Genomic DNA, 18,345 nt, shown 5'->3' on the forward strand with positions numbered 1-18,345 from the left:
TTTTAAAGTTATTTTACTCATACCTTAAGATTTCAATTTTGAGTTTGAAATTTACTAAATTGTTTCATGTGTTCGATATAAAGAAGGATCATGTCAACATAACGTGTTGCAAGCTTAAAACAAATAGGCAAAGGTGTCCACCCTATTTTTCTTTTGATAACAATAGGGTTTGAGGCAGTTACGCACACATTTATTAATTCCATAGGGTATCTACTATTCCTCACCAACGTAGGGATCAAATAACTTTATCTACAAATGCTTTGACAGATGGAAATGGAAAGAAAAGTATCCACCCTATAGAATAATCAAAGCACCTAGTTTCCTTTACATGGCTACAGAGTGGAAGTACAATGCTCCTTTTGTGAGTATCTTACTTACAATGTGCCAAATGAACAAGAAATTCACAATCTTAAGATACACAGTTACCTGTCGGTAAAGTTACTCGATACTTATATTGGTGGAAGGTTTTAGTTACATAGTTAAATAATTTAGCGTGCGCACGATTGGGTGCATCATTTTACCAACATATAGCACCAGAATGAACAACTTTTCTGAGTTCCAAATTCAATAAATCAACAAAATCTTTTCACTCACAAGACAAAAACAAGAATCAGGTTAACACAACATGCTGCAAAATTAAAAGTTAAAAACAGATAAATGAACATGTTCATTCTATTGAAAAATACAAATAACTGAGTTTCCTTTACATGGCTACAAAAGTGCACCCTCAAATAAAATGTTTGATGCTCCTTCCTGTGATATCTTTATATACAATATGCCAAGTGACATAATGGCAACAAAATCCATCAAGGAATTCACAAACTTAATAGTTCACTACTACAAGCGGTTGATTTGTCAGATGATCACTCAACTAATAGTTATTATCTCATACAATAACTATTAGTCGAGTGACTGTGAGAAATCAATTCCTACTAACCTATCTGAAACTGTGACTGATACCTGCATTTTACTAAGAGGAGGGATCTACAAGGATTGCCTCCTCAAAAATGCCCGCGAAGGATGTAGAAGATGGAGGTAGCTCCAATTCTCCTAATTCATCATAAAAGTCATTCTCTTCCGACAACTCGGATTTTGGAAATTTCATTAGTTGAGGGTAAGAAAGAGGCAGAAAATCATCATATGAAATTGTTCCCAAGAAACTGTCACTGAACAGATTCTCTTCAAGTATGCCTTGGGGAATACTGGTACCAGTAGTAGTACTATTCAATGGGGATTTGCAGCTTTGTGTATCATCATTATCATCATCATCATCGTTGTTGTCTTCGAGGGACACATGTTGATCCACTATTTGCTCTTGTGTAACAGAGTCTTTAGGCAAATTTGGACCAGGATGATTATGGCTGGATGTATATGTGATGACGAACAAAGATGCATCTTTACTGCACCTTTCTACTTGTTTTTTAGCTGAACAACCCTTTGAACTGCTGCATCTGTAGTAACCCCTGTACCCAAAATCATACATGTTAGGTGAAATGTACATTTTCAAGCAAAATACATCAGGATTATCTTATCTTTTCGTTTTCCTTCGAAATTATCTCAAATTTTAGTTTCATATTACTGATTCAATCAAACACAAAAAACATTTTTCAGAAAGTAACTAATAACTCATACCAAATACATCAAGATCATACTTATTCTGAACAACAGACTCTAAATCTTGAATTCGCCTCTACATGTATTAAACAGTTAAAATATTTAGATTTGTGGGGGTGTGGGGGTAGGGTGGGGAGAGAGAATTGTAAATCTACCTGGGGTAAGGGGATCCTTTAATGGGTTTTTGTCCATATTTTCTCCAAGACCAACAATCTGAAGGAGGCCCTTCATTTTTCTGCTTTAAAGATTTTGCTTCCATTTGCACTGTGATAACAACTTTCTGAGCCATCTTTCTAACATGAGAAGAATACTCAGAGCTGTCAGAAAAAAAAAAACAGAAAAAAGTCCCCTTTATATATGCTAACAAAAAGAGATGCCAAAAACCATGACCAAACTATAAATATACGCCAAGTTTTGTGAGTGAAAGTCCCAAAAACTTGAAAATACTTAAAAGATCATATTTTGAAATTTCATGACCAAACAGATAAATTCTCAAAATCTATGACAAAACGCTAACTTTTAGAGCTTTTGGAAATTGGAAGTTTAGTGAATCACCTGTTTTTTGAGGCAAGAAATTGTGGTTGTAGCAATCTTGAAGTTTTAGATTGTGATTTTGTTGGCTTACTTCTACCCATGACTGTGTGATCTTCCTTTTTCTTGTTTTTATGTTTTGGGCTTCTACCTGAGGAACAAAAATGGAGGTGTATGAATGAAGTGAGAAGAAATATTGGAGGTCTCCAATTGATTAGGAAAGAGAAAATGAATGAACTACTACTCTTCCCTTTCGCCGATTCATTTTATTTGTCGTTCTTATTAAAAATAAATATTTAAAATATTCATATACAAAATAAAACGTGACATGGAAAATGGATAGTAGGGGTATAGATAAATGCCAAAACTACACGTTAAACAAGTAGTTTTCAGTCCTATCTTTATGAATGTCATTAATTGTAGAGCTAACATTTCCACTCAACAATAATAACTGTACTGTGCCAATATGGAATATTATTCATCATTTTCACCCTTTTCCACTATCATAAACTACTCTCCTTTTATCTACAACTAGAACTAGAATATAACATCACACACAAAACTTATCCTAATATACATATATAGAATAATTTTTCATATACTTAGAAAATAGATAATTATCGGGATTAATTAATATTTATAATTAAGTACAAGATAAAATAATTTTATATTCAATAGATACACGCTGCTTTTGAGGTGCAAATCCTTGATAGAGCCGCCATCCCATCATTTTTCAAAATTTGTGCCAAATATTCCAAACTCCTTTATGGTTTGTTTCACTTTTTTTCAGAAAAAACAAACAAATCTTCTAAAATTACACTCTGTAGATCCTCACAACTTCTTCCAAGTGTAGGGGGATAGAGCCTAAAGCCGCCTATACATAATGCCTCCACCTATACAATTTAGCGGAGAAATCGAAAGAGGATTTCAAGATGGGGAGACGAATTAACTCTTACAATAAGGTGAGAGTTGAGTTAGCAAATCAAGTGTACTACTAAGATTTTTTAGTGTTACGATTTTTTTATATCCATTTTTAGGAGCTTTCACTTTCTTTTTTTTTTTATGATTCAAACTTACAATCTTTGAATTAAAGATGGAAGATACTTATTATTTAAACAACCTTCTAGTTTAAAGAGATTAATTAACAAAAAACATACAAAGACGAATCAATCTTATTTAAGTTAGTAAATTCAGAATAAATGTAGTATATTTTTTGGAGTGAGCCAAACACCATGCATTTAGTTGGACTGATTGGAATCATTATAGACTCTAATCTAGTGGAAGGTACCAATAACGAAAAAGGATTAAATATCCTTTTTGTTATTAGTTTAAATATTACTTCTAATTATACTTTTGATTTGAAATATCTCTTCTATGGTTCAAACTTACTTTTTCCATTATGTTTTATCATAATTTATTCTTAATTTTAATTGAAAAATGTATGACAAGCTCAAAATCTTTTCACTTACAAATTCTAGTGGCCCCCTCGATAGGAAAAAATAATAACCCCACCATCACAATTTGAGAAAAACGATAACCCACAATCACTATTTCTTAATAGTATACAATATGTTTGGCCATTTTGCGAACCAATAATTTCTAAACAATGCGTTTAATGGGATTGATTTGTCGTTGTCATGGATAGCCATCAGAACAAATTAATTATTTTTTATGACGAGGGAAAGTTGTAATCACTATTTTTTGGGTATGCACAAGTTAAAATTTTTGTTCCTATGCTATAGCGTGCAAATTAGGTAATCCGCACTAAGCAAGTCCGGTGCAACAAGCTCAACTCTCAACTCAGAAGGCAAACTCATTGCTTTTGTTGGCAAGAGATTTCGAACTTGAGACCTCTAACATAGAAGTCTCAAGCTCAAATCACTAGGCCACCCCAAAGGGTCAGAACAAATTAATTACTACTTCATTTATTCCTTTTAACTTGTCTCTAATTTTTCTTTTTACTTATTTATTTTTTGATAAAGTATATAAGAATAATATTTGATATATGTGAATAATGACGAGATTAGTTATATTAGAATCCTATTTCTTATTCACTATTTGATTTGATTTGATGCATTAAAACTAATTATTTCTTTATATATGCTTATTTGTGTTTTAATACCCTATGTATTGCTAATATCATGGTTTGCTATGTATTATTATACACCCTATAAAATAATATTGAATATGGTATATATTCAACTAATACATATATTAGTTAATACATAGGTTCAGAATCCTACCAAACAAAAGATTAAATAATGTCATGACTAATACATACATTAGATTTTCTAATACATTCTACCAAATGACCCTACATATTGTATCAAATTGGACAAGAGGTGATTGCATGTGTTATGCATCATTCACCTTCAACTTTAAAATTATAAATTTGAGTCATAAAGAAATAAAAAGATGAAAACTCGGAGGGAGGGATAAAAATAAATAAAAATTGGAATGGTCGAATTCTCATGTAAATAAGTTGAAGTCCCCTCCTCTTTGAATAGTTTTATTCGTTCAATTTTATAGTAAAATCCTCAATCTTTTAAAATGGTACATGCTTCCAACCACACAAACAGTTCATTTTCACTAGGAATAACTAATTTATTATATATAACAATATGAAAATTATGTAGCAAAAAAATAAAATTATATGCAAAACACCCATTTTTCAAAAAATAAAAGATGATAATGAGACAGGTCAAGAAAAGACCAAGTAAACTACCAGCAAAATTATTGGGTGATAAAAATAAGGGATCAACAGTGTAAGAAATAGTTTGGATTGACTTAAAAGTTGATCAAACCTATTTTTAAGAGTCCGCTGGATTGGCTTAAACGTCGGTTAAACCTACTTTTAAGTCAGTTTTTGACTTCTGGAAGTGTTTGGCAAATATAAAAAATAACTTAAAATAAGTTATGAAGTGTTTGGCAAGGTAAAAAATGACTTAAAATAAGTCAGAAACCAAAAGTAGGTCTCCTCCTACTTTTTATTTTTTGACTTAAAAGTCATTTCAGTTTGACTTTTTATTTTTGACTTAAAAGCTACATTTTTAAGCCAATCCGAACAGGCTCTAAGTCAATTTTTGACTTCTGGAAGTGTTTGACAAATATAAAAAAATAACTTAAAATAAGTCAAAAACCAAATTAGGTCTCCCCCTATTTTTTATTTTTTGACTTAAAAGTCATTTTAGTTTGACTTTTTATTTTTTAACTTAAAAATTACTTTTTTTAAGTCAATCCAAACCAACTCTAAGTTTCCATCGGGTCTGATTTATTGGTTAAATCGATTTTCACGATCAAAATAATAAAATTAAGGGATCAACAAGGTAAGTTTTCAACTAAATAATTTTCAAAACTACAAGTTATAAGCAATTCATAGTAAAATGACAAATCTAAAGTTAAATTACTTTTTAAATAAAAAAAAAACATTATATTCTTTTTGGGACAAACAATAAGAAACTTATATGACACATAAATTAGTAACGGAAAAAACTATGTTTGAATTGAAGATATTGACTCGCCATATAGTTCAAGCCCCAAATTAAAAAAAAAATTATCTTTCAAATTACTTAATAATATAAATATTTTTATTCAATCAATATACAAAAAAATAATAATCTCTTTTATGTTTTTTAATACTACCACCACTTTCATTAACGAAAGAGTCCCACCTTCACTTTGCGTTAGATTGAATTGAAACCTAATAAGACTATAATTAATATGTCAGCCAAAATCTTTTTTTGAAATTCAGATAACCCGTAGCTGTTATAATCTTTGTTGCGTCACCGTCTCTGTTCTTCAGATGAGTACTTTGTGGACCACACAAGAGATGTAAAAAATAAAAAAATTTAAAAAAAATTATTTTTAATTTGATAACATTTTCTTCCCTCTTTTTTTAATTTGGTGACATGACACATCAACTTTCTATGACATTCCACCTCTTTAGTGTTTCCATATAAACAAACTTCTTCGTAAATTAGGTGACTGTCAATTTTTAAAAATTGCAATAATAATCTACCAAATATCCATTCTACACTTCTCAAAAATATATCTATTGGTAGTTGATGGGAAACAAATAAACAAATATTAGACCATATATCAATTATCATCAAAGCATCAAACTACATGTTGTCCCTTCCTAAATAATCTAAAATAAAGACTAAACTAATACCACACACATTATTATTTGATTCGTTGCATACAAACATTATATTATAATTATATTTATTTAACCAAACTTGATAGACATAGACATCGTGACAACCACTTCTTAGAATTTGTATTATTTTCAAATTCATTCTTCATGAACATATATAGTACTTATCTTCATTTTTTTTTTCATATACAACAAGAATTCATTCAAATTTTTTCTAGTATTTTCTCATGGATTCTTTTGCAAATTTATTGAGAGAACCATTTCAATTTTTTACAACTATTCTTCTTAGTCTTCTTTTTCCTCTTTCTTTTCTTATACTTTCTAGGCTATCTGTTGCACATTATCTTATTGATCTTGTAGGTTATTCAACAACAGAAATTACAATTAATTGTGATTTACTAATCAAATTTTTTCTTCAAGTTAACCCTATTTTACTACATGTTCTTGTTTCTATTATCAGTGTTGCTGCACTTTCTCATACCTTAACCGGTGGTACCTCTTGCTTTATCAAGCGTACCCTAGAGCCTGTCTCGAGACCGCGATTATACACTGCGTGGTTTTTCGTATGCATATTGCAAATTTGCGTTGGTTTAGGCATTGAAGGTACGTGTTGAGAATATAATTTTGAATATAACGTGTTTTTCCCGCCTTTCAAATATATGTGTCAAGTCGATAAAATAGAAAATCTAACAAGTTTTTTCGAAAATAAGTACATCCTTAAAACTTTACTAAATGATCTAAGAAGTCAAAGGAGAGATAAAGTGTTACTCTATTATTTTAGCTACATTTATAATGTATGATATATTTAGTCGATGTGAGTCTAGAAATCGTATCGTGACACGTATAAAAAAACTTATTATTACGTATCGACGGAGTTTATTAAGAGGTTAATTTATGTTCTAACAGGTAGTATAGCTGCTGGAGTTGATGCTTATGAAATTGGTTATGAAAGGGGATTTTTGACAAGAGCTATATTCTTCTTGGGACTAAATGAGACAATGTTCTTTTGGTCCAATATTTTTGTGAAGCCAGTGGTGGATGACACAGTTTTTGGCATTCTAAGGGAGAATAAATGGATTGAAAAGGCAGCATTGGCAATGAGTTTTGGTGGACTTTGGTGGTGGAGATTGAGAGATGAAGTTGAGTTTTTAGTGGTTGTGGTGGAGAAAAAAAGAGACTTATTGATTAGTATTGGATTGGCTGATTTTGTTGGTTGGTGGTTGTATTATTTAACTGTTACAATTGGTATGATCAAAATTGTGAAAAGTCTTGTTTGGGTTGTTTATGTAATGTTTGGTAGAAGAGTTGTTGATGTTGACAATATTGTTGGTGACTCTAGGAACAATGATGAGAAGGTCTGAATTTGGACATATTGTATTTTCCTTTTTGTGTAATTTCTACTTTTGGTAGAGTTATTGAGTATGTCATACCCGATGTTTATACCAAACCACATGAATTTAATGCGGTTAAATGATGAATTGATATGAGAAAAGCATCCTATTTCACGGATGATTTAGCAAGAACATGTCATATGTTTATTGATTCGATGTAAATATTTCAGGGGCTTATAGCTAGTCCCTTGTTGTTTTGCGATTAATATTTTCCTTTCCCTCCAAATATGTCACTAATTACGCTCTAATCTGTTTCTGATTGTAATTATGCATTTGTCCACATGCATATATATATACATGATTGAAGTTTCTTTAAAGATGGAAACAATGGTAATCTATTTGGGATGTGTATTCTTTCATCTGGAATCTTCTGCTTGTTGCCATGGAAACATCACACTGAACCAATAGTTTAAAATGTGGCATTAATCTCTCTATGACCAGGTTATCTTATTGGCTCCTCGATGTTTACACCAAATCGTATCAACTCATCATAGGTAAACGAGATAAAGTCTATATGCAAACAAATGTCATTCATATATATTCATTTAGTGAAAACACTATGTATCCATAAGTTTTTACTCTCAAAAGAGTTCACTTTCACTATTGTCAAGCTCCCATAGCCATCAAAAGAACTTTACTCAAAATATATCCAAGAAGTTACATGGTGCTGATTTTCAGACAGTACTCCTGAAACTATAAAGCCATTCGAGGCTACTTTGTTAAGGGTACCACTAATTCGTCCTGGAGTTTAGACCATGACCAACGTCTCAATCTCCAATGATATTTTTAGTGATTTCCAGGATGATCAGTTTCATCTTAAAGGATATGAGAGAAGTGAATTAGTGGTCAATGGCATCGAAGAAGATTGTGTAGATATTGATTCTCTTTACTCCATTTGTGGCCTTAACAATGAAGAGAATACATCTGATGAACAAGTTAGAACCAACTTATTGGAAGATCAGCAACAAAGTCTATCAGATTGGACGCAAAATCATTTCCCCACCAACACAGTCATGCCCTTGCAACCGGTTCAAATCCAATCCACTATTGAAGCACCAAAGAATGATGATTTCCGGCCTCAAGTACCAGAACCTGGCAACTCTAGCAATGAAAAACCAAAGCCGTTTTCATTAGCATCTTTGGAGCTACTGAGCAATTATGGCAGACTGAGCAAGAAATCGAGTGAGGAAAACTTGAGCACTAATGCACTAAGTTGTGAGGCTCGCTTAGGTAACAGCCAAAAGTTGCCAATGGAAGAGATCTTGAGGGCTGCTGGAGAAAGGTACTGCCAAAATTGTGTGACTATCTCAACTTAAAGTTTTAAGTTTTTAGATCTTTGCATACCTTGATCGATACCAAGTTGAAGTATGCGACCATCTCATCTATAAAAGTTAAGATGTTAGAGCAAGCACACTTTTAATTACTTGATCATATTATGTCTGAACAGGTACATACAGTACTCCACCCAAAGGCTAGATGGTCTTTCTATGTTTATCCACCCTTATGGTTCGGCACTCTCAGGCCTTTGTATGGAGGAAACAAGGGACGTGGAACTTGTCCACCTCCTCCTAGCTGCAGCAGAAGAAGTGAATAATCAGCAATTCCATCTAGCTAGCAAATTGATTTCTCGTTGTATGTGGGTGGCATCTGATTCAGGTAATCCAGTCCAGAGACTTTCTTTCTATTTTGCTAAAGCTTTAGAAGAAAGGATTGATCGATCAACTGGAAGATACACATGTACGGATGAAGATCGCCACCTCAAGTATATAAAAACTATGTCATTAGGTACCAACTATGCATTCTTGACCTGCCACAAACTAATTCCCTTCAGTCAAGTGATGCAATTTGCAGGAGTTCAAACAATTGTTGAAAATGTCAGAAGCGCAAAAAAGATCCATTTGATTGATTTTAATATCAGAAGTGGAATTCAGTGGATAGTCTTGATACAAGCTCTTGCAGAAAAAGGTGACAGTCCAATTGAACTTCTTAAGATAACTGCAGTTGGAAGCACAGAAAAAGAGAACTTTGAAGTAACAAGCAACACATTACACAGTTTCGCCAAGTCCTTAGGTCTTTCATTTTCATTTGATATAGTTTTTGTCTCGGACATGAAAGATTTCAAGAAAGAGTCGGTCAATATTAAAACAGATGAGACTGTGGCTGTTTATTGCAACTCTGTACTAAGGACAATGCTACTAAGACCAGATTGTTTGGATAATTTGATGAAAGTAGTCAGAAGTATTGGACCAACAATTATTGTTGTTGGCGAAGTTGAAGCAAACCATAATTCACCATCATTTTTAAACCGCTTTATTGAGACACTTTACTTTTACAGTGCATTTTTTGATTGCTTCGAGGACTGCATGGATCGAGGCAGTCCATGTCGAACAACGATTGAAGGGGTGTATTTTGGTGAAGGTATTCGGAACATCGTGGCGGCTGAAGGGGAGGACAGGTTCACCAGGAATGTGAAGCTTGAAGTATGGAGAGCATTTTTTGCAAGGTTTGGTATGGTGGAAGAAGAGCTTAGTGAGTCAGCTTGGTATCAAGCTCATCTGATTCTCAAGCAATTTGGCCAAGGCAGTTCTTGTGATCTTCAAAAGGATGGGAAAGGCCTCATTATTGGGTGGAAGGGAACACCAATTCATTCTCTATCTATTTGGAAGTTATTGTAAGAAAACAATTTACCTTACTGAGGAAACAAATAGGATGCTTACTTTCTCAGTTCAGTTGTACACCATTAACAGACCATAAGGCATCTCCACGCTACCAAAATCTAGATTTTTTCTCTTAAACTCATATTTCTGGGATAGTGGACTTGTGGTACCTGTTGTTCACCCTTCCTCCTTTGTTTTGAGCACCTTGTGAACAAAGAGTGGGCAGAAGAAACAAAGGTCCTCATTGAGAGTCGCATACTTCAAGAAGTGCGGGAGACTGGACATGGCTTGGTTAATAACTACTCCTATACCTTTAGATCGAATATGTTAACTGCGGCATTACAATAGACACCTATGATTAGGCCTGAAAAAAAAGGAAGAGAAAACTTTGAAGTCCTATGGTCCCAAAAGGTATAACCTCATCACAAATATCATGCTTCTGGTTTATCATTTTACCAAAAAATTCCCCAAATGAATTGGGTTGATGAACTTCTTACAGAACAGAAAATAAAATTTGGGAAGATTTCAGTCAATTTACTGGACTGATTCTGGACAGATTTGTGGGTTGGTGATGAATGTCTAAAATATAAGCCTCCTACTCTGTTTAACTGCTCAGTACTGCTGAATTTCATTTTAAATCTGGTTGGCAGCTAAGGTTCAGGAGGAATTTGAATGATTGGGAGATACAAGAATTTTGTCAGTTGCTTCAACAATTTGAATCAGTTTATATTGATCAGAGTGGACATCCTGATTTGGTGGGCAAGTAAAGACAAGAATTTTTTTTAGTATGTTGATAAAGACATGTCAGTGGGATAATTCTTGGCCTTGGAGGATGATATGGAAGACAAAAGCTCCTGTTAAAGTAGCATTTTTGGATAGGTTGCAACATGGGAGTATGCTTAACTCAAAATAACTTGCAGAAGAGAGGTTTTGACCTATGTAGTAGATGCTACCTGTGTCAAGAAGATTGGAAAGCAGTTGATCACCTTTTTTTGTTTGATGGGTAAACAGTATATTGTATAAAGTAGTTGTACTAAGTCAGTGCAACAGGCGTAATTACAAGTTGTGCAAATCAGCGCAGTTGAGAACCTTTTTCTCCATTGCAGATTTTCTAGAGAATGTTGGTAGTTATTCCTAAACCTTTGTGGTATTACATGGGTGATGTCTCAAAATGTGAAAGGTTTACTGGAAGGATGGCAGTGGCAGGTGATACCAAAAGAGATAAAGTAGACAACTACTCCATTGAGCATCTTATGGACAATAGTGCTGGAGCTGAACAAGGCTTGCTTTGAACGACAGAGAACTCAAATTTTCTAGAATTAAGATAAGATGTTTACAAAAAATTTACTTCTGGTGTATAGTAGCTTAATGGATAGTTTGAACCAGTATATGGAATAAGAGTATAGTAGGCTGTTTTTTGTTATATGTGGTTTTTGTTTCTTTTTTTGTACCATCTTGGTACCATTTAATTAAATCTTTACCTTAGCAAAAAAAACAAAAGGTAACCATGACTAGCACAAGGACAGACAAATCCAATAAATGAGCTAATTTCCACACAGTTCTTTATTTAAAGAAAAGAATCTTGAGGGTGGCCTTGTTAATTTTGTGCACAGGTTCTTGCATTTTTATTTTTTTGGTGAGATGCCCATTTGCTTGTCTGCAATTCATTTTTAGGTAGTCTTATATTTTCTTCAACAGTTATCCGATTGTTATTCACATAACCTGTCACCATCTCCATTTAGAAAATGACTACCTAGCAAAAGTACAGTATGTCCAAAAGTAGGTAGGCTGAATTTCTTAAGAAGGGTCATAAATCACATTGTCCTTAGTGCCATGTCTTATTTTTTTTCTTGTCTTTCTATTCTTATTAAAACTCTAGAAAGCCAGCAATATTACTTTGACATCTTAAACACAAAGATTAACAAGATATACAATTGCATTTTTTTTAGATGATAATAACTCTGTGAAACTAATCGATATTGCCAATTCTTTTAGAGGTTTACGTCACAGTCTGTCATATTATATTCAGCTGAATATGCTCTTTTTTAATTAAGGGTTGATCTCTCAAAAATTTCAAGTAGTCCCATCATCAGCCAGTTGCACAGCTTTAATTTGTAATTATAAACTTGGGATTTGATGAAATATCAATAATATTACCTGCTGCTAACCTTAGCGGATCAGGAGGCGCTTGCAAATTACTCTCAGTTCTGATATGACCAATCCCTTGTTTGTTCCATCTTGCATCATTCACTTCCAACCAAATCCCAGGGAGTGATGGCTCTATCAGAGGTTGTAGAGTAGATATTGCAAAGAGTTGAAATCACTCATCAGTTATGGAGGATTCCACAGATATCCAGAACTTCTGTGCCAACTATGGGTTCCATCAAGAATATGCAGTCAATCAACAATTACAAGAAATGAATAAACAAGAAGAAGAAATGAATGTGCATGCTGCCCATTATGCAGGTGAATTAAGTCAAGGAAAACTAAAGCTCAGTGATCTAGAAACAGGAAGCGACGTGGACGAGGTACCTTTTCTATCTCTAGCTCCTTTTGAATTGCTGAGGAACAATCCGAGAAGGCGCAAGAATACTGAAGGGGTTAAAGTTAGAGATGTGAATGATGGAGCCAACGTGCACCAGAAGCTCTCAGCTACACAAATCATGAGGCTAGCTGGAGAAAGATTCATCCAGTTCTCTTCCAACAAGTTCATCAACATAAACAATCTTTTGCATCCCTATGGTTCTGCTTTCTCAGACCTTTCTCCTGAAGATAATCAAGACGTAGAACTTGCTCAAATCCTCCTAACTGCAGCTGAGAAAGTTTCTGACCAGCAATACGACCGTGCAAGGAAATTTCTGAGTCAATGCCAACTACTTACATCAAACACAGGTAATCCTGTGCAAAGAGCAGTCTTTTATTTTGCACAAGCACTTGGAGAGAGGATCGATAGAGAAACAGGAAAAATAATGCCAAAAATCTGCACGGAAACAGATGAACTTAACAGTATCTGTGTTGCATCAAGATTCCATGCCTCATACGTAGCATTACATCAAGAAGTTCCATTCACCCAAATAGTGCATTTCACAGGAATTCAAGCCATACTAGAAAGTGTAGCAACGAAACCCAAAGTTCACCTAATTGATTTCCTTATCAGAACAGGGGTACAATGGGCATCCTTGATCCAAGCAGCAGCAGAGAGAAAAGACAACCCAATCGAACATATGAAGATCACAGTTATCGAATCAGTCAATAAAGAAAGAGTAATAGCAACAGGCAAGTCTTTAGAGAGTTTTGCTAATTCCTTGAACTTCCCCTTCTCATTCAAGATCATCTTTTTACCAGATAGAAACCAACTAACCGAAGATCACTTCGACATAAAACCTGACGAAGGGGTAGTAATCCATGCAGCATTCTTTCTACGAGCAATGATTTGCATACCCAACTGTTTAGAAACTGCAATGAGAGTTGTAAGAAGGCTACAACCATCACTAATGGTAGTATCAGAAGTAGAGGCAAATCTTAATTCACCTCTATTCGTGAACCGATTCATAGACTCATTATTCTACTACAGTGCATTATTTGATTGCCTGGAAGATGTAATGAAGCGGGATGATCAACACAGGATGACACTAGAAGTGTCATACGGAGGGGGGATTCGGAACATAGTAGGAAATGAAGGGGAGGAAAGGGTCATAAGAAGTGTGAATCTTGATGTGTGGAGATCATTTTTCAGGAGGTTTGGAATGGAGGAAGTAAAGCTGAGTAACACATGTTTGTATCAAGCAAACTTGATTATTCAGCAGTTTGCTTGTAGGAGTTCTTGCAGTGTGGATGTAAATGGAGGGTCTTTCATGGTTAGCTGGAAAGGGACTCCAATCTATTCCACTTCTGCTTGGAAATTCCATTGAGTTATGCACAAACTAAGTGAATTGCTTTCTCTTTGGAATTTTGTCGAACAGCATGTGTGCATTTATTATTTTGAGGGAATAATTTAAGTTATATATGTACCCACAGTGTGTAAATAATTCTATAGTATGCTTAATACATAAGACAGTTTTTGAATTTCCCAGAAATTTTTTATTTAGAGATTCCAACTAAAGTTTATATTCGTTAAACACTTGAACATGTGATAAGGTATTTCTATTCAATATTTTCTGTTCAGATTTTGGAAAAGTTTTTGAGCATATTTTCAAGTGCATATTAATTAATCACTTAAAACGTGTCACCATCTTTAATTATATTCTCTCCGTCTAATAATAGTTGTCCATTTCCGTCCAACAATAATTGTCTATTGTACTCCATTTTTGGGATGTAAATCAATATTTGTTCACCTAATGAAATTAATGGATAATTTTACACTTAGTTCCTAATTTACCTTTCTCAATAATTATGACATTTTCCTTTTACATTTTTCAAGATATTATATTTATTATATTCAAAAAGTGAATAGTAAAATTATCTTTTCTATTTATAGTTTCTTAAAAAGAGTGCAAAGTTAATAGTGGATAAGTATTGTTGGACAAAGGAGTATATATTAAGTATATTAATACTAAATACAAGCCTCATGCCAGCACGGGGCCCAATATATATTAATTTTTCGTTTCAATTTATGTGATATTATGAAACTTGAGAAATTATCTAAATTTTTATATGATTTTAAAAATATTTTAAGTTGTTAGTACTTTTTTACATAATTTTAAAAATAATTTATTGTACTTTCTTGAGAAAATGGTCAAATGCCCCCCAATCTATTATCGGATTCTCAAATACACACTTAAACTTTACGGGAGTCTTATCACCCCCCTGAACTGTTTTAAAATAGAATAAATAAATCTTTATGCTGAGTTGGCTGAGAAAGTGTATTTCATTCTCTTTGAGAGAGTGAAAAGAGAATAAATAGGGCTGTTTTTATATTTATTTCATATTTTTATTTTATTTTCTTTTTCTTTCTAATTAAATTAAAATAATCTCCCCCCAACCCAACCGCCCCACACTTCTTTTTCTTCACACTCACCCTACACCTCTTCTTCTTTTTCACACTATTGCTTTATTTTTATATTTAATCACAAATCTCTACAAATTTCTTCAGGAATTCTACATATTAACCGTCTCTTACATAATCAAAGAACCTTAAAACAAATTTAGTTATTACTCCCAAATCAAATTAATAAAATAAAGAACTCAAAATTCAATTTTTTTTACCAGAACCCATTTCAAACAAACATAGAATTTTCAATTTCCAACACCTTCACAAGCTCTTATCTCAAATGTTAATTCTAATTTCACATTCTTGAATTTAACCACAAATTGGGGTATTTTAGAAATGGGGCATAAAAAATTCAATTGGATCATAATTTTTTTCAATTGGATTAATTTCAATGTTTTAATTTTATGGTTTGCTACTTTCACCAACATTAAGAAAAGAAAGAAATTGAATTCAAAATTTATGCATGCCCATATACTACTTTGGGTATATCCCTTCATAAGCCCCCAACATGAGTAAAATGTGTAGCAATGAACTTTGAGAGAAATTATGGGGAATAAGATAAAGATATTGGTCATAGAAACTTTTACACGTCAGAAAATTTTTACCGTCTTTTCTCCTGCCGGAATGTCAATGGATGAGAAGTGAGTTTGATAATGGTGATGTTCTTAATGATAATGGAGGGTTTCTAATGGGGCATATACTAATTTAAAAAAAAGTAGGAAAAATAATTCATTTATTATATTTATTAGGTGGCATTGACATGGCGCTGATGTGGGGCTGACATGGCATGTGCGTGTGTTACACCACAATACACATGAATGACTATGTCATTTTAGGGTGAAATTTATTTCCTTATAAAATAGTTCAGGGGGTAATAGGACCCCCGTAAAGTATGAGTGTGTAGTTGAAAATCCGACCATAGGTTAGAGGGGTTTTTGACCATTTTCTCTTCAGTACTTAGGGAGTGCAATTATAAAACAGCCAAGTACAACATATTTTTAAGCATAATATTAAGAAAATATTAAGAAAAAGTCCATTTTGCCCTTGTCTAGGGAAGCAAGCACGTCGACAAACAGTTGCTTCCCTAGCCTCTTATATATAGTAGTATATACTAGATACAGGACCCCGTGCCAGCATGGGGCTCAATATATGTTACTTCCTCTGTCCCATTTTATGTGAAATAGTTTGACTCGACACGAAGTTTAAGAAAAAAAGGAAGACTTTTAAAACTTGTGGTCCAAAATGAATGATAGAAATTTGTGCTACTGTAAATCATTTCATTTAAGGTAAAATAGACATTTTATAGTTAAATTATTACTCCCTCTGTCCCATTTTATGTGAGGTAGTTTGATTCGTCACGGAATTTAAGACAGAAATGAAGACTTTTAAAACTTGTGGTCCAAAATGAATGATAGAAATTTGTGCTGCTGTAAATCATTTTAAATACTTAATATAGAAATGTGTCATTATTTTTGGGACTTACTAAAAAGGAAAGTAAGTCACATAAATTGGGATAGAGGAATACTTAATATAGAAATGTGTCATTATTTTTGGGACTTACTAAAAAGGAAAGTAAGTCACATAAATTGGGATAGAGGAATACTTAATATAGAAATGTGTCATTATTTTTGGGACTTACTAAAAAGGAAAGTAAGTCACATAAATTGGGATAGAGGAATACTTAATATAGAAATGTGTCCTTTTTTTGAGGACTGACTAAAAAATAAAGTAAGCCACATAAATTGGTACAAATGGAGTAATATTTTTTGTCTCAATTTATGTCAAATCATGGAACTTGAGAAGTTATAAAAAAATTATACGATTTTTAAAAATATTATAAGTTGTTAATTATTGTAATTTATAATTTTTTTTGTTTCAATTTATGTGACATATAAAGGATTTCAAAAATTAACCATTTTATGTCTTTTAAATATATTAAATTGTTAATTATTGTAATTTATAGCACCTTTTTAATTTTCAAATAATATATTACTATGTTACTTTTCATGTCTCAATTTATGTGGCATTGATAGATTTTGTGGAGTCAAGTGATTTTCTTATATGTATTTTAATTTTTTTCTAGATTGTAAATTATTGTGATTTATTGTACTTTTTATGTCAATTTCAAATAATATATATTTATCATCTAACCCATATTATGTAGTACCAATAGAATTTCAAGAGTCAGTCAAATTTTTTTATATAACTTTTAAATATTTTCGTCAAGTTCAAATAATATATGTTTATCATCTAACCATTTTATGTGGTACCAACAGAATGTCAAGAGTCAATCAAATTTCTTAATATAATATTTAAATAATTATATTATTAATTATTATAATTTATAGTATTATTTATATAATTTTTGAATCTATAACCAACAAAAAAAACAAGAAGAAATAAATGTAATATAATGAAAATACTAAATAGTATGAAAAAATATTACTATTACTACTATTAAAGGAAAAACGGAATGAGAGCCGACATAGTATAGTGAGCCCATGAGGGCCCACACAGTTCAACAAAAGAATAACTTTTTGATTGGACATAAGTCATTAGGTAAATATTGATTGGTGTTTTGTGTCTAATAAAAAAAAAAGTACACCTTTAAGAGCAAGAGATTACAAAGACCTAAAGAAGAAAAAAGTAGAAAGTTCCGAACATACCCTTTGTCATACAAGTAGGCATGTTGACGAAGACATGTATTATTACTATTACTATATATAATAAGTGAGAATAACCAACCACCACACCTCAACAAGTGTTCCAATAAGAATCACTACTAATATCCAATATATTTATAAGTGGGCCCCACCACCTTCCACTTAAATACTACAAATTATATATTAATTACTATACTATAAATGACTTAAATACTCCATATTATATATTACAATAATTAACAATTATTTGACACTTTAAATTCTATCAATGCCATATAAATTAAGATAAAAAAGGTAACATATAATATTTATATTTATATTTGTAATACTAATAAATATATAA

At 32.5% G+C, this 18,345-nt stretch overlaps 4 protein-coding genes across 5 annotated transcripts; 3 read left to right on the forward strand and 1 right to left on the reverse strand.

Annotated features, from left to right (window-relative positions):
- Positions 1-643: 643 nt before the first annotated feature.
- On the reverse strand, positions 644-2,421 carry LOC102597639 (probable WRKY transcription factor 65). 2 transcript variants are annotated; one of them, XM_015309496.1, is made up of 3 exons: positions 2,170-2,421; positions 1,770-1,907; positions 644-1,463 (listed from the first exon to the last, which is right to left on the reverse strand). In XM_015309496.1, the coding sequence occupies exons 1-3, from the start codon at positions 2,247-2,249 to the stop codon at positions 971-973; spliced, it is 711 nt and encodes a 236-aa protein (XP_015164982.1). In that variant the 5' UTR covers positions 2,250-2,421; the 3' UTR covers positions 644-970. The 2 variants fall into 2 exon arrangements, with proteins under 2 accessions (XP_015164982.1, XP_006349180.1); XM_006349118.2 differs by having other exon boundaries at positions 655-1,463; positions 1,770-1,931; positions 2,170-2,420.
- A 4,107-nt stretch (positions 2,422-6,528) lies between these two features.
- Positions 6,529-7,929, forward strand: LOC102593898 (uncharacterized). The gene is made up of 2 exons (XM_006349190.2): positions 6,529-6,904; positions 7,208-7,929. Exons 1-2 carry the CDS (start codon positions 6,529-6,531, stop codon positions 7,660-7,662), a joined length of 831 nt encoding a protein of 276 aa, XP_006349252.1. The 3' UTR covers positions 7,663-7,929.
- Positions 7,930-8,013: 84 nt separating this feature from the next.
- Positions 8,014-12,500, forward strand: LOC102597958 (DELLA protein RGL1-like). Its single transcript, XM_006349119.2, has 2 exons — positions 8,014-8,974; positions 9,140-12,500. The coding sequence occupies exons 1-2, from the start codon at positions 8,448-8,450 to the stop codon at positions 10,365-10,367; spliced, it is 1,755 nt and encodes a 584-aa protein (XP_006349181.1). The 5' UTR covers positions 8,014-8,447; the 3' UTR covers positions 10,368-12,500.
- Positions 12,501-12,682: 182 nt separating this feature from the next.
- On the forward strand, positions 12,683-14,260 carry LOC102594224 (DELLA protein RGL1-like). Its single transcript, XM_006349191.2, has one exon. It carries the CDS (start codon positions 12,683-12,685, stop codon positions 14,258-14,260), a length of 1,578 nt encoding a protein of 525 aa, XP_006349253.1.
- Positions 14,261-18,345: the final 4,085 nt, after the last annotated feature.

Source organism: Solanum tuberosum, unplaced genomic scaffold, assembly GCF_000226075.1.
Source record: "Solanum tuberosum cultivar DM 1-3 516 R44 unplaced genomic scaffold, SolTub_3.0 scf00104, whole genome shotgun sequence".
Classification (NCBI taxonomy): Eukaryota; Viridiplantae; Streptophyta; class Magnoliopsida; order Solanales; family Solanaceae; genus Solanum; species Solanum tuberosum.